General features: G+C 42.6%; 1 protein-coding gene across 4 annotated transcripts in view; it reads left to right on the top strand.

Annotated features, from left to right (window-relative positions):
* Positions 1-1,493: 1,493 nt before the first annotated feature.
* The window catches only part of RASEF (RAS and EF-hand domain containing), a 55,195-nt gene continuing 33,914 nt past the window's right edge, over positions 1,494-22,774 (top strand). For 2 of the 4 annotated variants that reach the window (XM_014454139.2, XM_006086846.3), the window contains exon 1: positions 1,499-2,199. In XM_014454139.2, coding sequence (XP_014309625.1) covers positions 1,763-2,199 — 437 coding nt within the window. In that variant the 5' untranslated portion in view covers positions 1,499-1,762. Of the gene's footprint in view, positions 2,200-22,774 lie in introns of all 4 variants that reach the window. The other 2 variants (XM_023752412.1, XM_023752411.1) reach the window with 2 other exon arrangements.

The raw sequence follows: 22,774 nt of genomic DNA, 5'->3' as shown, positions 1-22,774 counted from the left end.
ATTTACAACTTGACAGGTGCTTGCGAGTGTTGACTGTGTTTATTGTATTGTTCAAGAAGAAACAGTTCCTCAGATGTTTAGCACTTAGCTCTATGTTTAAGAACACTAGCCTGCAGAAATGTGTCAGTCAAATCCCCTACTTTATTTTATTATATTTTTAAAAATCAAAGTAATCAGCAATAAAGAGAATCCAGAATGAGGTAAAATGAAAATACAGCCATAATTAAAAGAAATGATAGTAAAGAAAGTCTAAAAAGTGGAGGGAACATATAATGTGAACAAAGTGAAAACCCAAATGCATTTTCTCAGACTGTAGGAATCACGGAAAGGAACATATGCTACAGAAGTCATATGACAGAGTGAATGTATCTTGTAAATGGAAAGACAAGATTTATTTGTATTTTTTTGTTAATCCTCACCCAAGGCTATATTTTTCATTGATTTTTAGATAGAGTGGAAGGGAGGGGGAGAGACAGAGAAACCTAGATATGAGAGAGACACATCAATTGGTTGCCTCCCGCACAGGCCCCACTGGGAAGCCTGGCTCAAGCCTGCAACGGAGGCACATGCCCTTGACCGGAATCGAACCCACGGCCCTTCAGGCTATGGGCCAGCAAAACTGACTAGGGCAAGAAGAACAAGATTTTTAAAAAGGGTCAAAATGAAGTAGGGGATTTGTACCTATAAAAACCTTGTACCTATAAAACAGTATAAAGAAACAATAGCCTTGTTGAAATAAGTGTTTCAGATCAAAGGGGAACATACATTTGGATATATCATTTCCATAGATTTTTTTTTTTAAAAGCTACCCCAGTCTGGTAAACATTGCTGCCTACCAAGGAGTTAGGCTATTAATTTTCACTCAGGTTGAGACAAGGAGTGAGAAAAATTATTTGGATGTGGGAACCTGGAAGATCTATATGATTTCTATTGCGTATTAACTAGTTGGACTTTAATGTTGGACGGACATACGTTAAGGAGAGCCAGGAAAATCAGAGAATGGGGTCTTCTGGTCAATCTCACACCTTGGTTGTAAGAAAATATGCATATACAGAATTTTACCAATTTTCCAGAATTAGAAGAGAAGAAAATACACATAACAACCATCTGGAACCCTAACCCTACCTTCCTTTTCCCCTTCTGTCCAGTTAGTTCGCTTCCCAAGGTCATGCCAGCAACATATCTGTGGGGGAGCTTAGTTTTTGGTTTTACTCCAGCAAGAGTTTACCTCGAAGGGCCTGGCAACGCTCCTGCCACACCCCCAGTTCCAGCGGGGTCCCCAATTCCAAGAGCCCCAAATCCATGCTCTTGCCAGATCCGCACACGGAAAGCACCGCCAGGATCCCGGAGGCATGGGAACCAGCGCCCGGCGCTCCTCCTCTCGGGCTGGGCTGGGCGGGGCCGGTCCCGCCAGGAAAGTGGCAGGTGCCTCGCGCCTGGATCTCAGTCTCTGGCGGGCTCCCCGCGCGGTGCGCGCAGCCAGGAGCGCACTTGCCGGGCTCCCGGGCCGGCAGCGGGCCAGCAGGGCTCCGTGCGCGAGACCTGGGCCCGTGTGGGAGTGCGCCGACATCTCCCGCCTAGCGCCTCGCGCCGCCCGGACGTTCCGCAGGTGGCAGAACCCGCCGGACCAGCCCAGCTCGGCACGACTCCCGGCGGCGGCGGGTGGCCCCGGACTTCCCGCTTTCGCCGCAACCAGGGCGCGCAGGACGCCCGTCGCGTCCCGTCCCGTCCCGGAGCTCCCGAGGCCGCCCCGTCGGGCGGGATGGAGGCGGAAGGGGACCCGGAGGAGCTGGCCCGCCTGCGCGCAATCTTCGCTGCCTGCGACGCGAACCGCTCGGGGCGCCTGGAGCGCGACGAGTTCAGCGCGCTGTGCGCGGAGCTGCGCGTGCGGCCGGCCGACGCCGAGGCCGTGTTCCAGCGGCTGGACTCGGACCGCGACGGCGCCATCACATTCCAGGAGTTCGCGCGCGGCTTCCGCGGGGCCCGCCGCGGGGGCCGGCGCCGGGGCTGCGGGCTGCTGGCGGGGCCCGATCCGCCCGAGTCCCAGGCTGGGTCCGACGCCGGGGACAGTGAGGAGGACGAGGACCACCAGGACACGGCCGCGGAGGTGCTGGCGGCCCTAAGGGGCTCGGCTGGCCCTGGCCCCGCCTGGCGGGACTTCCAGGCGCGACTCGGGGAGGAGGCCAAGTTCATCCCCAGGTGCGTGTCTGGGTTGGAAGGCGGGCGTTACAAATAGTGTTTACTGTGCAGACTCACTGAACCCTCTCTTCTTGGTGAGTTGCTTTTCTCCATTCACTAACTTTTCCGAGACCGCGGTCCCCTGAGAGTTCAGGAAAGGGCATGCATTCAGAATAAGGGCGTGGAGGAGCAAGTTTCAAATGCCCACTTCTGAGCCCTGCAAAAGGTGCTTGGTTAGTTACAGGGGCCATGGTGAACTCCTGTGTCCAGAGATTCTTCCAGGACATGGGCGAGGAGCGCAGGCTCCTCGGTGCCACCTGGTTATGTCATCTGCTGGAGGACTTCCGGGAGCTGGGGCGGTGGTGACCCGGGCCTGTGGCCAATTTGGTCTTCGCTATAGCAGTTTTTGCCTGTGTTGTTTTCCTACTACTAAATAGAAAAAGAGACCTTATTGGGCATCTATATTGCTGGACACATATAGGTATTTTATAGAGTTCCTCTGTTTAAATTTCAGAATAACCTTGGGGACGGGGCAGACTTTCTTTTTTCCCACGGATGAAGAAACTTAGACCCAGAAATGTATGCCTATAAAATGTCAGGGGACTTGCACAGTTAATAAAAGAGCAGGGATTTGATCCCAAATGCTGTGAATTGAAAAACTGTCTTTATATACAACAGAATAAAATGATAAGATTATATAATAAATTCTCTACTCCTATGACTGATTCCAACAGAAATAACATAATATAGAGTTACTAACTTAATTCTTAGCAGGAAAGGGGATGCCTGCTGGTTCAGGGCAGGGAGGGAACGCCGTAGGTGTTTTTTGGTTTGGGATTCATTTGCTCTGGCAGCTGCTATCCTATCACGTCTTCCTCAGGCACTACAAACATGTGAATGTTGTAACACGGTTTTTTGCTTTCTGCTTAGATTTCAGTTGAAATTTTATGGAGCTCCGGCTACCATTATTAAGAAAATCTGAAATACCTCGTGTTGATTGGCGGTTCACATATCTGAGACATAAGACTCAGAAAGGGAAAGTTCCCTGAGAGACAGGCAGCAGTGAGATGGGCTCACCTGTTCATAGATTAGACTTTTGGGGCAAGGAGTCCTCACTTCCGCCTTCTCCCAAATTCTCTCTGCAGTTTGGAAAGTACAGGGAACACGGGATGGAGAGTGACTCACTGCAGGATAAGAGGGATTGTGTGGAGAAAGAGGGTGTGATACTCATCTTTTCTAGTATTTACAAATGAATTAAAATGCAGTGTCTCCACCAGGGAAGTAGAAAATTTAAACATTGCTATACACTCTGGTCTTTGAATCATCTTTCACTTTGTCACTTGGTTTGGGACCAGCAAATTAAAACGGTAACAATTTTAGGAATAAGGAAGAGTGAGTTCACATCATATTATTTTAATGTATATATGTACACGCACATATGAATCTACTTTTCACAGTTGTCAGGTCTCAGCAGCAGATGTTTGACACTTCACCCTTAAGTAATTAAAACGAGTTTCCTAGGATCAGTGTACAAACTGGAACTTATTATTATTGATGATACTATTATTATGATATGTTTCAAACTCTTCAAAGGTTATTAAATTTAATGGCTACCAGCGTCACCTGGTAGACTCGTGTCCTAAGCCCCACCCCCTTCTATGGGAGATAAACAAGTACAATATTTACCTTCCTGTACTTGTTTAAGTGGAAAAGAACTGAACAGAGCTGCTTCATCTGATTGTTACCATGGCAGCCATAACTGTTTTGGTAAATTGGATTGCTTCTATTCCACTTCCTCATACAGCTGTTCTCCTTCCCTTCCTCTCATCCAAATGTGATAAAAATCTTTTGTTATTGATAATGCCATTACCATTATTTCAGCCAAATAAATTCTGCAAACATTAATGAGTGTCTGTTTTGGGCTACTCTCTTAGGTCCTGTCCTAGGTCCCCGCAGACAAAGAGAAGGACAAGATGTAGTTCATACCCTCAAGAAGTTCATAGTGTGGGTGAAACATTTTTCAAAAATTTTCTCAAAGACCATTTAAAGGCAAGATAATTATTTGCAGGAAACTCCATCTATTGTAGACATAGCTTGACAGACTTCTGCAAGCAGGAACTTTCTTTGAAGTCTTGAGTTCTCTTTTTTAAAAAATTATGTATTTGGTCATTTTACTCCATAATGTAGTAGAGCTGCTTTTAGTATAAAACATTATGTTTTCTTCTAAGGGCAAATTGTTTTTCTGGAAGGGTGCGCTAGTTCATCTGGGGGCTTTGTTTCCCTCCTGGTACTCTCATCTTCCCCTTGGTACGCTGTTCCATGCCTGTGGGGTGGTAGAGGATGTATTCATATACAGTTTGAGGAGAACAATACCAGATATAAGAATGGTTGGGTAGGCCAGTGTGGCTCAATGGTTGAGCGTCAAACTATGAACCAGGAGGTCACGGTTTGATTCCTGGTCTGGGCACATGCCAGGGTTTTGGGTTCTATCCCCAGTGGGGGGTATGCAGGAGGCAGCCAGTCGATGGTTCTCTCATCTTTGATGTTTCTAACTCTCCCTCTCCCTTCCTATCTGAAATAAATAAAAATATATTCAAAAAGAAAAAGCATGTTTGGTTCCTATAGAGGCAAAACATGGCAATGATTTCCATTTCAAAGTTTATTGAAGCTCTTAGATCAAAATATTAAGCAAATTTGGGTTAAACTCTCCAGTCATCAGTTACTATGATATTAGAGAGAAAATAATACTGCATTTTGAAAGGATGAAAATGGTGTCTGGGATGTGTCAACACATTCTTAAGTTCTTTTCCTCTTAGAAAACTGAGGAATGGGGAGGGAGGTTTCCAAGCAGTCACATGGCCTGGCTATGTATACATGGTGGACAGGGTCAGGACGGATCGTTACCACTTCATAGTAAGCTGGAACTAGGTCAGCCAGCAGATGAAACCGGAATGGGCAAGGTGATGTGGTTATGTAAGAGAATTCTGGAAGGAAGATTGTTCCAGGTCAAGAGAAGCCCTCGAAGTGGGCAGAGAACTTCTGGGGAGAGACAGAGAGCAGACTTGTAACTAACAGCCTAGTTGACTTCCAGTGCCAGGGCCATTATCTTGGTGAAAGGGCCATTATCTTGGTGAAAGGGAGATTTGTACTCAGTAGATACTCAATAAATAGACTTAATTAATATTTGCTGGATGGATTGGATAAGACTTTGTCTTCAGTTCCTTGGTTTATATACTGAGAAAGCAGTTAGTTCATTCTGGATGCCTTTTTTTTCAGTTCTCGATTTTTATCAAGTTCTCAGTAAGAGCTGGTCATGGGGTTCAGAGATTGGCAGGGAGAGAAGGAAATTGTTTGTGTGTGTGTTCATTGAGCATTTGCCCTGGGGCAGGGGGATGGCGGAAGTCATCTCTCAGAGCTGAAACTTTCAGAGTTTTCTCATTTCCATTTGAAGCAATTTTGATAGTCATTTGTGAAATGGTTCAGCTTGATAAATTATCTTAGAACCCCACATTCTCAGAACAGAACCATGAGGGTCTAGCTGACACTGGGACCACCATGCTTTTATGAATTGGCACAGGTTCTGCCACAATAGCCAGATCAGGGATAGACCCAGGGCTGGTGCCTGGAGTGTAACAGGAGGTAGCGTGATTGGCGACCTGCCAGACAGGGCTCGGGTGGGATTTGGTCAGTCACCAAAAGTGGTTCTGTGTAGTGAGATGGTCCCTTCTGGTTCTGATATTTGAATTTCATCTCAAGCTAATACTTTCTTTTTGGCTTCCTAGCCCCAGATATGTATTCTGGCCTCCCCAATCTTATAGAACTGCCAGTTTTGGATGCACACACAGTGGGCAGCTTTTCTCTCAGGTTTTGGTGAGAGATTATTTATTCTGCCCTGATGGGTGGGCAAAAAGAAAATGGCTTAAATGGGATGTCATTGGAAGACTACGCTCCAAGAACCACAGACTCTTCTTTAGCTTGTCTTTTAACATGCAATGTTGATTTACTACTCATCCAAATCACTGTTCAAAATCAGGGTCCTACTGCTCCTGTCACTTCGAGTGTGTGACAACCTTGACCTCTTTCTTGATTTCTTTGTGGTTGCATAGTCTTATTTCATTTGTGAAGTGGAAATAGCTACTACATGTTAAACTGCCTTGAATGGAGGTGTGGAAGCTGACAGCTGAACCTTTAGATGATGGAAGAAGTCAGAATTCCATAGTGATTCAAATGTCTGTTGTTTCTTTTCCTCCTAAGATGGTATATACAATATACATTCTTGCTATATCTATATCTTGCCAGGGCTTAGGGAGCCCTTGACTGCAGTATGTAGTTGGAAGGAAGAAGTGGGAAATGGTTATCATGGGTATTCAGGCTGTTTCTGTCTGACTATATTAATCTCATGTCAGGTTGTAAAATGCAAAGTAAACACTAATTCTCAGAGAGAAGCTTTAAAGGTGGAATGAATGTATGACACATATGGTTTCCTTGGAATTATACCTCCCACCCTCCCCCCCAAAAAACAAACAAACAAAATTTCATTGCTTCAATTTGTAAATATTTGGGGTCTTCCAAATTATAATTATGAATTTTAACCCTTGAGGCCTTAGCCTGTGCATCTTATAAAAACAAGATATACAGCCCAGAGTTGTGTGGCTCAGTAGTTTGATTGTAGTTCCATGCACCAAAAGGTAACCAGTTTGGTTCCTGGTCAGGGCACATATCCAGGTTTCGGGTTCGATCCCTGGTCAGGATGTGTGTGTGAGGCACCTGTTCAATGTTCTCTCTCACATTGATGTTTCTCTCACTTTCTTTCTCCCTCTCCCTTCCTCTCTCGCGAATAAATTTAAAAAACATTAAAAACACACACCAAGATACACAGACTCTAACTTTTTAATTCTTTCTCTGGTTCACTCAGTATTGATGTGCCTGCCAGTGTTCTAGGAACTAGTGAGACTTTGTAAACCTGACTCTCACTTTCAAGGAGCTTATTGTCTCACCTTCTTAATTATCTAGAAGTTTTTGATGCCTGAAGGACCTGGGATGCAGTACGGTGAATGGAAAAACACTTTCTGGCACATACCCCGGACTATGGACATTTCATGTCAAGGGTGTTTCTCAAATCAGGGCTATAAACCCTCTGGGGTCTTTACATGTATGCTTGGGAGTCTTAGGAGACTAAACATTTTGGTTTTCATTTAATGAAAGATAAAACAGTTAATTTGAGCACATTTGGAGTTGCCTGGATGACTCATCCATTATAAATTTGGCTACACAACTTCATAACCTGCCTTGTGATTAAGATTGTACAGAATCCCACAGCACTACAGTCATTGCTGGGGGTGGAAGAGGAAGGCAGAGCAGTGAGCTTACTGTATGAATGATGTGTTCATGTGGAATGGAGTGACCGAGAACACAGCATTGGGTCATCTGTAGTCTCAATAGAAAGTGATGGGAGAATGGGGTTTGTTCATGTAACCCTGCTCAAAAGAGCCCCATGCCAGCTCCTGGTACCGTATGGACATCGGCTTTGGTGATTTAGTTTCTGTTCAAGTGCACCCTCCTGTCAGATCAGGTGAATGTTGCTGATTCTGATTTCAATGACTTAGTAAATGTGTGTTGGTCTTATAAATTTTTGGAGGTGTAAGTATAAGGAGCTTATATCTGGTTTATATTTGTTCATAGTTAGATATGATATAAACAATATTTATGTCAACTCTGGAATCCATAGGAAGTATCTTCTTTACTAAGGTTGCATATTTATCAAGTGTGAGAAATATTCTAAAAGGCCTTGAAATCCTCAAGAACTACATAGGATCGAGAACATTTGTTTCTCTATTTTTCATTGCGAATCTACATTGTCTGTCATTTAAATTGAGGGCATAATGCTGTGGAGAAAAATTCATCTTAAATTGTTCTCAGTCTTGTCATTTTTCCACAGAAGAAACTCTTTTCTTGCCTTTTTCTCTCTCCCTCCTGCACTTCCAAATGTTTTCTTTTTTTGTAGCCACATGTGCCCAGGACTGCACTGGGCACTAGCTTTCAAATAGTATCCTATCAAAAATCAAAGTTTCTTGGCCAGTTTCTCTCTATCCAGAGGTGATAGCATCAGTGAGGGTACAGAGTGGAAGAATCATGAGGGGGATGGTCTGGATTCAGCTCTCACCAGTGGCCGGAAATCAAGCAGACCAATTAAATTCAGGGAGTTTCCTCCTGTCTTCAGTAGAGAAGTTATCTTCAGTCATCTACTGTGGGGGTGTCACAGCTCCAGCAAGAGAGACTCTAGGCCCCTGTCAGATGATCTCTGGGTTCCCTTTTCTTACCTGTGGGTGACTGATGTGATGGATGGGCTCACACTCAGAGGCCTCCGGGGCCAGGCGGGTAACATTGATTCAGTGGACTGGAGTGGAGTCTGGACCAGGAGGAGGCTCTGCTTCTTCTGTTAGGGGGATGGACAGTTGCTGCCATGCTGGATGTAGGCCCAGTCTTGCCAGGGATGCCAACTTATAAAGATGGTGAAAAATGCAGATGTTAAATGAAAATTTCCAATTTTGCATAATCTGTGAAGGTCAAAACATGGAGATGAAAACAATACTGTGTCCAGTTTGCAACCTCTATTTCCTACCTGTGAATGGTAAATTCACCTGTCAGGTGTGATCTTGCTTTGAAGATCTGTGCTGATGCTAGTGCAGGGGTGGGCAAACTTTTTGACTTGAGGGCCACAATGGGTTCTTAAACTGGACCGGAGGGCCGGAACAAAAGCATGGATGGAGTGTTTGTGTGAACTAATATAAATTCAAAGTAAACATCATTACATAAAAGGGTACGGTCTTTTTTTTTTTTTTAGTTTTATTCATTTCAAACGGGCGGATCCGGCCCGCGGGCCGTAGTTTGCCCATGGCTGTGCTAGGGTGTGGTTCCATGGCATTCTAATTCAGAACTGTTATTGTGCTTCTTCTTCCCCTTTCAAGTTGGTGGAATAGTATCTTGACCCAGAAATACTCTGTTTTTATTCTCGCTCTTGGACAAGAATAATTGGCTTTACTCAAACTCTACTGTGTTGTTAGTTATCTCATGCACAAAATGTCTTCACAGCAGCCTCCAGACATGCATGACCAAATGTTTGAGTACTGCCCCCTAGCCAAGTTGACAAGTAAAATTAACCATCACAGTCACGAAGGAACTTTCTCAGAGTCTCAGTTTTTGAGATTTCCTATGTTAGGGGAATCAGTTTCGAAAAGATCAGAGAGCATTTTTTAATGCCTTCAGCTTATAAAATATGTACTAGAAAACTTTCAAATATTTATTCGAATCTGGAAAAAAATCCCTGTACATATGTTATATTCCTCCTGTACCCCTTCCAAATGCCTCAACACTTCAAAACAACGTACTGAATTTCTAGGGCAACTTTAGAGTTATTAACATTTTTCTATCTGCCAAGAAAAGCTTTGCCCTACATGTCCTTATGGCTCTCAGATGCTCCCTGGGAGAAGAGGGCTTATTATTCACACTTGTCTCTACCCTTCCATTCTCACCCTTCAGTCTCATTCTTCATCTAAATATCTGTAACTCCAGACTGAGCACGTCCGATGAGACAGCTTGGATGTAAGCAGCCTTAGCCGTCTGGCAAGCCAACCCAACCTTTACATGGCTGCACTTTCCCAGGCAAACGAAGTGCTTGCTTGCTCACTTCCTTTCTTCCTTCCCTTCCTTCTCCCTCCTTCGCTCTCTCCCTCCCTTCTGCAAATGCGTTCTGGAAAGGCATTAAGCTAAGAAATCCAAAGGCTGAAGATTTAATGAGAGACAGTAACAAATTCCTTTCAGTTGGAACAAGTTCTTATTCTGCTGTCCCCAACTGCTAGTTTTTGTCCCTGAGTTGGTTGTTGCTAACAGGGATGCAATTTGAGAGGCATAGGGAAGGCCAGATACAAAAGCTCAGCCATCAGAAAGAGGCTAGTTCCAGGCTCCTATTTCCAGGATGAGGCATCATTCAGTTCCCAGGAACTCAGCAGACACTAGTTTTAAATCTTTTTCTCAGGCTTTGATCCTCAAGGGCCTCAGATCAGCAGCATTGGCCATACCTGAGAGCTCTTCTAGAAGTGGGTAAATAAATTATAGTATTTGTAGATCTGTTATCTTCATTGCTGTGGAGTATTCCACTGTGCAGAGTATCACAATTTATCCATTTTACCTTTAATGAATGTTTGGGTAATTTCTACTTTGTGGCTATTACATGTAGTACTGCAGTGAGCAGTTTTATCATGTGTCATTTGGTAAGCATGTGGACACATACAATGCATTGCTTTTAATAACTGCAAAATAATTTAAGCTTTCCTTGCTAACTCAGGTAGTCTAGCCTTACCCTCGGCAGTAGTGGAGTGATATTCCTAGGATTTGTGGAAATGGTAGTTCAGCTTGACTTTTTCAGTTCCTATAGACGTTTTCTGTTCTTGCTGTCAGTTACAATTTACTATTGTCAGTACTTCCTTCTTTCTTGGGGACCTTTATTTTCTGAAGATTCAGAAAGTAAATGATCAGATGTATTAGAATTGTGTTTTAAAACCACTGTTGGAGTGCAGGCTATTCCTGAACTAAGCAGGGGTGTCTCAGAGACTGTTCTTCATTCTTTCCTGACTCTCACCCTTCTGGATGGACTCTTCATGGTGCCAAGTTACCTGAGTTTCAGATGGCTGGAGTGCCATAATGTTGAGATTTTTTTTTTTGCAGTTTTATTTTCCATTTGTATCCAAATTTTAACTCCTTTTCCTATTTTGTTCATATTGAAAGTTCTCCAAAGTCGACATTGTAGTTCTAAATGATCTTTTTAAAAATAATGCCATTAAGAAAGGTAAGCACAAAACATGGATGTATAATATATATATATAGAATAGGCACCAAGCCAAGAATGGCTGTGGGTTTATGCTGAAATGAACCCTTGGGAGTCTGGCAAAATAGTGACTTACAGCTCTCTCTTAGGCTCCCAGTTGATCATTGAAGTTATTTTTAATACTCTCTCTCTCTCTCTCTTTTTTTTTTGAGTTAGGGAAAAGCTACAGAAACTATACATGAAGGTAAACATACTACTGCTTTGTGTTTTTTTTCTTGTCCATTCATGTGAATTTTTGTAATAACTTCATTATAGCTTCTTCTTTAGTACTTGGATTTAAAGCGACTGTTCAACATATATTTCCATTTTGTTTAGTAGCTTTTGGGCCAGTTGTACTGCCCAGAGGGCTTGTTATCCATGCAGATGAGAGAGGAGGGCAGCTTATACCACAGGGAGCCAGGGAAGAGTAAAGGTTTGGGGTGGAAACATAAACGGAGATAAATTAAATACACAGGTCACTTATCTGATGAACCAGTGCTTTGAGATGATGACTCAACTGAGAGAAGACTGGGTTTTTCTTTTCTTGGCTCTCCTGCAGGGCTGGGGTCAGATTCCTTCAGGAGATAGTGTTTGCAAATCTGAGGCTTATTTGCTCTTTTAGTGGGGCTGGGGCTCTGGGAGCTCAAAGAGGGCTAGTTTTCAGGACAATTGATACTTGTATAATATGAAAAAGTCAGATTTTAATAGGATTTTTAGCTACTTTCTTTTTTTAATAACATCCCAGAAAATCACCTTTCGGTTCTTCAGAAAATCAAATGAAAAAATAATTAAATTCCTGCAGGTTGCTGGGAAAGCAATGAAGTAGACAGGTGATGAGCAGTGGAGTGTATCGGGGAAGCGTCTGCCTTGTGGAAAATACCCCCCAGGCATGAGTCTCTCAAAGGGTCTGCACTGTTGAAATGTGGGATTTAAGATGTAAGGGACATTTTATTTTAAACGGGATATGTGTTCAAGAAATTTATAAGAAAATCTCTAAGAACTAATTTTGCTTCAGTTTGATATTTTTGGCCCATCCTTTTGCATAAAGGAGAGATGCTGGAAAGCATTATTGATTTATCTTTATGTCTGATGGTTAGGTAGCAAGGTAGGTAGATAAAAATCAATGATTCTTAAAATTAAAAGTAGACTTTAAAAATTCTTTCTAGGACAGGTCTTCTGTTCAGTAACTCAACTAACACTACCATGTACCCAAGCAGTTTTCATTTAAGATAGTTCAAAAATGTTGTCATTGAAAAGAAATTGTCATTTCATTACACAATCTTCCAGAGCAACTCTTGTAACCTTTGAAAGAGGCTTTTAGGAAGGCCAGGGAAGGTTGTGTACAATCTCCAACAAAGATTCTTGCCAGTATCATCTGTACTCTGGCATAAGGTTGATATTTACCTGTTGAAAAAAATGAGACTATAGCTACAGCACCAGTTATCCTTCCATGATATTAACAATAATTTAGTCATTCAATAATTAGTAGTAAGTGTTTAACATGTATTAAATACAAATTTAAGAAGTACACTTGCTGCTAAGCGAACAAGAATGCAATTATATCCCTAATATACTAATTTTAGGAGAGCAAATGTGCTTTTTACTGGTAGTCATGATTCTGTAGTATATTCAGAAAATATCCTCCGTACAAAGTTCTGAGGAGCACATTGAGAGCAAATTCTGAGATAAGCTTAGAGCAAGTTTGATTAATGGAGGATATTCTCAATTCCTCTTTTTTGTATTGACGTGTAAATATTGACATATCTAAATGTGTCAGCTCATGATTGTCACAAATTCTCTGTTTTTTCTCCCTTTAAAGGACTTTGAACGTTTCTTAACTTTTATGATTAGACTTGGCAAATACATTGTCTTCATTTATGACTCTTTTAAATGTTTTCCTATATTTAGATGCTACAAATTGTAGGCCTTTTCCATTTTATCCTATTCTGGTACATAATGTAAGTTTAATCAAGTAAAAATAGGAGGTCCATCAAAAGATTTTCCCCATAAGGTACGATGTTCCAAATCATAATTACAGAATTTTGGAGTAAATTTGTACAACATTTGAGCTCTCATCATTTAATCTATTTAGTCTGTCTGCCTTCCTGGTATCAGGCTTAGTTTTCAATTGATTCCACACTGTTCACAGTTTCAAAGGCAGAAGGAAGGTAGTTTTTCTAGTTCCCATGTTGATTAATTTCATTAAAGTTTTCTCATAGATTTTAAACCAAATGTAATGAAAACATATAGGATTAGTTTGCAAAAAGCATAGAATGATTAGCTAAGTAGTTCTTCAAATGTTCAAACATTTCAAAAACCAGAATGATGATAGACTGTAAAGAGAGAAAATAACCACCATAAACACCAATAAAAATGTTTAGATACTGTAACTATGTGTATAAATATATTTGAATTTTTGAGATTTACAGCTTCTATTTCAATTTATAGAATATTGGAGCCTATTTGGGTGCAATTTTATGCACTACCACCAATTTTAGGTGCATTTCTACTTGACAAATTTCTTAATTTAGTAAAAATTTGTATACCAAAATGATTTACTGGTGTTTTTCGCTGAATTTACAATAGCATCTATAATAATCTATAATAATAAAAGCATAATATGCTAATTAGACCAGACATCCTTCCGGATGACCTTCTGGATGAAGCCGGGCCTGCAAGGGAAGCCTGGGTCCCGGGTGCCAGAGGGAAGCCAGTGCTGGCGGCCGGAGGAAGGAAGGCCTACTCTTGCACGAATTTCGTGCATTAGGCCTCTAGTTCATAATAAGGTTGGATGTATTACCATCAACACAATGAACTTCCAAAGGTTTCATTTTGATTCCATGCAGTGGATGGAGGGGGAAATGTCCAACTCATTGGAATTAAATGCAACTGATTTTTTTTAGAAGCATCTGATCAGGCTGATAATAAAACTAGCCTCATTTACCTATGTGAGCTCTTTTTCTGATAATGGAGACAACATAACAGCCATCACCTCACTATTTGCATTTGTATAAGAAAAATTGGAATTAAAATGCACAGTGTCAATTTAGAAAGACAGCCATTTGATCTAAGGGAAGAGTCATGCTTTGCAGGCGGTGTGCAAATGAACCTTCTGGAGCTGCGTGAGTGAAACCGCAGGCTCTGAACATTGCTTTCTTCCTCAGGAGATTTATGCCTTCTGGTTTTCATGGGGTTAGTGATATCACTCTAGTCCACTATGGTAAATGATAAATGTTGGCAAAAATAATAATAAGCTTATTATTTTGAAATGTTTTTAGAGTTACAGAAAAATTGTGAAGATAATGCAGAAAGTGCCGTATAATTACCCACTCTCCCCCATTATTAACATCTTGCATTGGTGTAGTGCGTTTGCTACAATTAATGAGCTGATACTGACACTACCCTTAACTAAAGTCCATACTTTATTCAGACTTCCTCAGTTTTCCCCTTATGTCCTCTTTTATTTTTATTTTTTTTATTGCATTTATTGGGGTGACATTGGTTAATAAAATTATGCAGGTCTCAGGTATACAATTCTATAATAAATCATCTGTATATTGTATTGTGTGTTTACCATCCCAAGTCCAGTCTCCTTCCATCACCATTTATTCCCCTTTACCCAATCTACCCTCCTTTCCCTCTGGTAATCACCATACTTTTGTTTATGTATATAAGTTTTTTGTGTTTTTATTTTCTTGCTTAATCCTTAATGTCTTTTATTTTTTGTTTTTTTTTGTTCTAGCATCCCATCCAGGACCCCACATTACATTTAGTTGTCATGATTCCTTAGGTTCCCCTTCGCTGTGATAGTTAAACATTTCAAATGTGTCACAATTGATCACCATCCTTCTTGAGCAAAGGAAATTTGGTACCTAACATTTTATTAAGCATGCACCTTTGATTTTTGAGGTCTACAAGAATTTATTTTATTGCAAAATGTTAAAGCACTGCCATCCAATAAAATAACTAGTTATATACTTTAAACCAGTGGTCGGCAAACTGCGGCTCGCGAGCCACATGTGGCTCTTTGGCCCCTTGAGTGTGGCCACGAAGTTTCAATCGCACTATATGTGCGCGCCCGCACATGGTATTTTGTGGAAGAACCACACTCACGGGGACGCAGTTTGCCGACCACTGCTTTAAACCATACTAAAAATGGTTAAATCAAAGTAGAAGGGCACTCCAGTTTCTCTCTGTTGCTCTGTGGCAGGATTGCACAACGTCTTTTTTCTGTACCTATTTCATGTACATTGTGCCTAGAATTTCCCAATTTCCCATTGATTGGGCCGAGCAGCATTGCAAATCTTGCAGGTAACCGCACTGCTGGTTCTCCAGGTGGCCAGCCAGCAGCCACCTCCGGTCTTTCTCCACCACTGTCTGAGACACGAAGGAGTTACCCATCTCCTGCTTCTCTCCTCCCAGCTTAACTTGTTTTATCAGTGACTGTTCTGTTTCCTGCTCCTGAAAGGCAAGGCTTAGTTACATTGTGCCTGGAAAGGGTCAGGAAAGGCGAGATGGGTTTATCACTGATTGTCTTCCGATTGAGGGGCACATTAGTGAGAAGTCTTTTCACTGCACGTGTTTTCAACACTACCAGGTGAAAGACGGAGATAAAAAGTGCAGATCCACCAGCTTGCCCTGGTTTATTTTAATGTGACTCTTAATACCTTTAATGAAGCATTAGTACACAGTTTAGTAAGTTACTGTTAATGTCACTTTTTGATTAAAACAGAAGATTCTGGATGAATGTTAAAGCAGACAGGATACAGGACATTAAGCATAAGTTGTGATTGCTCCCAGCAAACCTGAGAAGATGACAGATATTTAAAAGGAAATTTTGCATAGAAACCGATATGGCACTCTAGATTTTCCTCTCCAAGCCTTATCTTTCTTGCCAAAATAGAAAAACATTTCAGTGACAAAACAACTGTAATACACCTACTCACACTAACCTTACTAGATTATTCCTGCATTTAGCTTGACTCAAAGTAAGTTGAGAGAAATGCTGGGGAAGTGAGTGTGCATTATAAGATAAGTACTCTTAAGTCAGTGGTTCTCAACCTTGGCTGCACATTAGAATCACCTGGGAATCTTTTTAAAATCCTGATTTCTGGGCCTCATCCTCCGGAAATTCTGTTTCTTTGTTATGGGGTGGGGCCACAACATTAGTAATAAAGAAACAGAATTTCCGGAGGATAAGGCCCAGAAATCAGAATTTTAAAAAGATTCCCAGGTGATTCTAATGTGCAGCCAAGGGTGAGAACTACTGTCTTAAGAGGTGCATGTTCTCACATGTACATGTATATCTGTATGGCACTGATAATGTGATATTCATACATGAAAAACTTGATATGGACCTAGGGACAAGACATGAATGAGGCCTGTTTCCAGGGTATAGGAGGGTTAGGTCTGCATTACCTCACCCCCATTCCTATGCTCAGGGTCTATGTCAATAGACAGGGATCACATTTGGCCCTCTGCCTGTTTGTATAAATATAGCCTTATTGATGCACAGCCAAGCTCATTCATTTATGTGTCATGGATGGCTGTTTTCATGCTGCAATGGCAAAGCTGAGTAGTTGCAACAGACAGTGTTACTGTTTTCTATCTGGTGCTTTACAGAAGAGATTCACTGACGCTTGGTCTTTAACCTTGCAGACTGACCTCAGGCATGACCCAGTTCTCATTTTTCAGGTTCCCTTGCACTGGCACACATCACACATGAGATAACATGTCTGTCCAATGGCTTCCACACCACATCACACCACTGGCTTCCTTCTAGATCTTTCCCAAGACACAGCGCAGAACCCAACAGGAGAGAACCATCCGCTTCTCTCTAACTCATTTGGGTAACAATGGGTGACGTTTATCCATTACCCTTACTGTTCCTTGTACGGTTGTATGTACTTCAGTAGGGTTAATCCTTACAACATTGTGTGGCAGATTCCACTGCTACACTCACATGGTGACTGAGAAAACTGAAGCCCAGGGGGTTAAGGGTTTCCTCTGGGTCACAGAGCCAGGATGTGGTGGGGAAGCACTTGAACTTAGCCAAGCGGTTACACTTACCCTGTGCGCTTGTCGTTCATGACTTAAGAAGCCCTCAGCTGTTTTGAGCGCACCTTCCCTCAACCTTCAGCACAATGCTCCTTGCTGTTTCTGTCTCCCCCCCTCGCCCCCGCTCCCCTGGCAAACTCCCAGAAAGTGCCTAAATGTCAGTGATCTTAAGCAGAAAGCAGTTTTCTATTTGAAATCCATCTAGGCTTTGAATAAATCTAGGTAACATATCCATGTTCCAGGGAATTTTCATTGCAAAACTCTTTGGGGAATATTATGTGAGCAAGTACTTAGTAAAATATTGTTCAGGGTGATGTGGATCTGGAAGGAGTTTCACCTGCAGGAGATGTCTCTGGGCTGAGGGCCCTGGGTGAGGCACTGAATACCTGGATGCCTGAACACTGGACTAGATCAGCCTTTGATGGAGCAGCAGCAAAACTAGCTGGGAAAAGCCCGGGGCACTGGGCTGGCTTGTCTTTCCCAGTCTGAAGGATGGTGGGACCAAGTTCAAAAACCATTCTGTGTTTTCTGTAGAAGGGAGAGCCAATACCTATTCTATAACTGAATTAAGAGCTGGACCTATTGTGAGAACACAAACTAGACTAGTTTCCGGTGATATGCAGCCGGGTCCAGGTGGTTAGTGGGTAGAAGCCCATCCTGTCTGGAGCGAAGGACTTGAATTTCAGAAAGAGAACTGATGTCACCCTTGTCTAGCAGTACATATAGCTAGATTCAGCTGTTGTCTGCACTATCAGATTTTATTTGTCTGCATTTTACACATCCTGTATAATAAAAGCCTGATATGCAAATTGTCCCCTCGATTGGGAGTTAGCCTGCTCGCTATGACATGCGCTGACCACCAGGGGGTGGTGCAGCACTGGCAGCAGGCGGCAGTGGAGGCACTGCCAGCCCTGATGGGCTCCAATGAGAGCGGGACTGCAGCAGGATGGTGGAGCAGGTGAGCCGGCGATGCCAGGCCAAGGCGAGTGTGAGCAGGGGCCCGATTGCACTGCCATTTGCCCCACAGACGGCAACCAGTGCTGAGGGAGCCAGGTGGGGGGGCCCAGCCCCGATCGATTGCCTCACAGGTGGGATGGTGGAGCACGTGACGGGGTGGCTTCAGGCCAAGGCAGGGGGCCAGAGGGGCTGTGGAGCTGTGAGACTGGGGGCGCGAGCTAGGGCCCGATCCCCACAGGCTACCCTGAGTCAGGCCACCCTGAGGGCCCCCACCCATGCACGAATTCATGCACTGGGCCTCTAGTTCTGTAATAAAGGAAAATAGAAGCTAGTGAAAACTCCTAAAGTCCCACATTTCTGGATTAAATGACAGTGAACTTAGATTTACCTTTGTATCTGAAATTTTTTCTCCAAAATCCTTCGCTTAATTCCTTGCTACCACCAACATTTTGTGAAGATGGGAATAGTTATGATGCACACTTGATCATGTCATCTTTCTTTAAGCCTTCTGGTGGCTTTCTGCCCTCTCAAAGTAAGTGCCCCCTCCCATGTCCTTACTGTGCAGACCTCTGGTTCCTGCTAATTTCTCCTCCCATATCCACACCTGCTGCTTCTTCCCTATACTGAGCTGTCCAGCCTCACCAGCTTCTTCCAATTACAGGAATTGCTGGCTCCTTCCCTGCCCCCACACCCTTCAGCCTATGGTTATTGGTGTCTGGGACAGGCTGCTTCCTCTTCCCCCCTGCCTTCTGCCTAGTTGGCATCTACTCATCCGTGTTCACCTGCCCTATGAGCATCTTGCACATCATCTTCATGGTGAGCCTTAAGAGGGAAGGAACTCGGCCAGTTTCTTAGCATTGAGTATCCAGGCTCTAACATGGTGTCCCTTGGATGGCATGGATGTTTAATTTCAGTTTTCTTGTGGCAGCCTCTAGTGTAGATGATGTAGGCATTGGCACTTAACACTGTTTGCTTTCATTTACAGAAAACTGCTTTGGGCTTTAGAGCTATATAACTTATAATTTGAATAAATAACTAGCCCCCTATCTTAATGCTTAAAGCAGCAAGACTTTGAATCTAAGGGGCAATTTTCCTAGCACCCTTACTGGGTCTCTGTGCTCCTTAGCATGGAGTGATGCTGTCTGTACTTGACTACTTCCCAGACGTGTCCTGGCATTCTAAGTACCAGCATCACTACAGGACAAATACATGAACACACACACACACACATGCATACATACACATGTATATACTTTTCTAAGTAAAATGTTAATCTTATGTGTGACTTTTAAAATTTTTACACAGTGTAAATGTACCTGTTTTTTTTTATAAGTTCGTGTGATATCCCTTTCAGCTTCAATAGGACTATTTGCAATTTAAAATGCTTATTTCCTGGGATCATTTAAAAATTTTAAGTTGTGAATTTTTCATCAGTAATTAGCCTTAACTACAATCTTTCTCACAAACCATATTGTAGTTTACCAAGAAAGAAGATGAATAGGCTCAGATTTTAAACATCTAAAATGGGTTGGTAATTCAGAGTGCAGTTTCCTCTGAATGCCTTTCATTTGATCCCTTTTCATTAGACATAAACTAGATTATTTTTAGCTAGTGGCTTTCTCTGCACAGAAGTAGACTGTTGTTTGCCTTGGCTGACTAACACATATGACTTGAACCTTGATCGTTACCTGGTATTTGTCAAGTACACCTGTAAACAGGTCTACTTGGTATTTGTGAATCCAGTGTAATTGCTTTAGATGAGGCCCTGAAATGAAATTAAAAGTGCTTTGAGCCTTGTCACTGGTGGGCACCCTTCTCAGAACTCACGTGTGCCCTGCTGGGACAGGCCCTGGAGAAAGCAGGCTGTGTGTGCAGCATTGTGCAGTCTCTGCTTGTTTAACCTGTGACGTCTGGAGCTGGACATGGGGGAGGCCTGTGACTACACTCTCAGGAGTGGAACAAAAGATTGTCTTGGCACCAAGTAATGGCACCACGGCTGTTGAGCTGAAGAATCTGCAAGTGTTTAGCGGCTTGTACAGGGCACATCATTTAAATCTTACATTGAGGGGCCAGGTATTATCTCTCTCTCTTTTTTAAATTTCTTTAGTGGTTAAGGTATTACAAATGTGTCCTCATCCCCCCATTAACCCCCAACCTCCCCCACCCCACTCATGCTCTCATCCCCCTGTTGTCCGTGTCCATTGGTTTGGCTTATAGGTATTATCTCTTGCTCTGAAGAAGTACTTTTTGTTTGTTTTTCCCTCCATCAGGTGTGAAAATCACCAAGTGCCTTATGTTGCAGTCTGTTGGCATAATCCAGATGGTTCTCTCCTTTCACAGGTGCAGAAATGAAAGCACACAGGCAGATGAGGGGTGGAGGTTGTGCCTCATTGTTTGCAATAGTGCTTTTCCCAAATAGCTGTAGGTAAGACAAGTTTTGTAAGATTACCTCATTTTAATCTTAGTTGTGCCTTATTTTCTAAAGGAGTCCCTTTGCAAGGTGGACAGAGTTTGTAGCAGTAATACATATCCTCCTCCAAAATAATTTTAAAAATCTTGGTACAACACATTTTCTTAAATGGAGCCGTCCACTTGGGACCCCTGAAACCAGTTCAGCCTGAAGAGCTAGTTCCTCCCTGGAGAGCCAGATTCTGGAGCCAGATGTGCTGAGTTGGAATTCCTGGCTCTGCTACCTGATGATACTTACCTCTCTCTGCCTCAGTTTCCTCCATGGGAAATAGGAAACTAGTGATAATTTCTTCGTAGGGTTGTCATGAGGATTAAATAAATAGTACATGGAAAAGCTGAAATCACTGCCAGGAATGCATGTCAGGTGCTAAATGAATGTCTGAGTCAGTATATGAAGGCTTCAGAATGGTCTTTTGTTCCCTTGAAAGAGAGTGGGTGGTGGTGGGAAAGACTTACTGTGGTCAGAGGAGTTTTATGACTTAGTTCATATGAAGCTATCAAGGAAGTAACCTAATCTGGAAGAGCATGGTAAAAAAAAATTAGGAAACTGTAGCACCAACTTTCTAAGTTCAAGGTGACCATAACAGCCAAGTCTTAGTGGCTTTATAAAGTACAGGCTTATGTATTGCTTATGTGTCAGGCAGACCAGAGTGGTCAGGTAATTCCCTTCAGTGTGGGGATTCAGGGATCCAAGCACATGCCATCCCTTGGCTTTGCTGTATTGGAGTCCTTCACTTCAGCTGTAAGGATGATGGAGAGAGAAAGAGGGAGGCAGAGAAGGAGAGGGGAGAGAGGGAGAGAGAGAAGGAAAAGGGGTGGAGGAAGGGAGAGGGAGGGAGGGGGAGAAGGGAGACAGGAGAGAGGTGGGGAGAGAGAGAGAGAGAGAGAGAGAGAGAGAGAGAGAGAATATGAGGAGTAAATGAATGAGATAGAATCTGAGCCAAGGATCTTACAAAGGATTGTAAGGGCCAAGCAAGGAAGTGGCAACACACCATTTCTCCTCCTATTCCATTGGCCAGAACTAGTCACATGGCTCCAATATACCTGGGGGGTTCTGGGAAGTCAATTCTCCCCATGTGCCCTGTAATAAGAAGCAGGAAAGAGGAGTATCCAGGTCATTTCTGGAACAGCTGTTAACCATATGACACATTTTATGCTAGTGGCAGATATTTTCTATTATTAATCTATTTGTACACTTCACTGTAAACTATTTCTGAAATTCTGTATAATGCCAGGAGCCAGGTAGGACTCAAGGGAATTTACAATCATTAAGTTTCTTTCTTATTTTAGAAATTTTCAGGAAGTCAGGAAATCTCCTGAGACATCTACTTCTGAACATTTTATTGCTGGGCAGTTAGCCAGTAAACAAGGACTTTCGGTGAAGTTCCTGACAGGCAGGTTTCTGGTAATGAGTAAGTTTTTGTGCTTTGTTTCCTGCTGGTGGTCAGTAAATGACAAAAAAGCAAAGAAGTTAATGATCCTGTTGTGATTGAAATTACAAGGGACAATCTAAGAGTAGAAATTTTTAAGAAACTGCTCTTTAATAAATATGGCTCATTATTGCAACTAGTATTTGTACTCAGCTGTGATGAGAGGGATGATGTCTTATATCATCAAATAAAGTGACTTGCTCCTGTAGGTTTATTAATAATATTTCACTTAAGCAGTTATTTTGAATCATAACTGACCTCTGCACAGATCGAACAGTTTATTTATGAGCAAACCTGGGAGAGTTTATAGCTATAGGGACACACCTTGTGCCCCCATAGCATTAAAACAGGCTGCCTTCAGCATGCTTAACTACGCTTCCAGGTAATATATACATCATGTTTTGTAATGTTTCATAGTTCTGTGAATTGATTTCCAATCCCATTTCTTCAACCAGGGTTCAGACGTTTAACACAATTCGGAAGTAATATAATGTAAAGGTTGATCATTTGGTGTCTCCAGCATCAGATTGAGTTTAGATCCCAATTCTGTCACCCAGTCACTATGTGACCTTGGGCACTTTCACTGTCTGCTATGGTTGTCTAGGTGTTTCTGGTAACAAATAGCAGACTGGATGGCTTAAACCACAAGCGTTCATTTTCTCACAATTGAAGTCTGAGATCAAGTTTTGGCTGGGTTGTTTCTTCTGAGGCCTCTCTCCTTGGCTTGTACATAGCTGTCATCCTGTGTCTTCATGTGGTCTTACCTCTGTGCTTGTCTGGGTCCAAATTACCTCCTCTTATAGGACACTAGTCATATTGG

Source organism: Myotis lucifugus, unplaced genomic scaffold (assembly GCF_000147115.1).
Source record: "Myotis lucifugus unplaced genomic scaffold, Myoluc2.0 scaffold_31, whole genome shotgun sequence".
Lineage (NCBI taxonomy): Eukaryota > Metazoa > Chordata > Mammalia > Chiroptera > Vespertilionidae > Myotis > Myotis lucifugus.
Note: the sequence above shows the minus strand (reverse complement) of the source record. Positions and strands in the feature narration are given on the sequence as shown.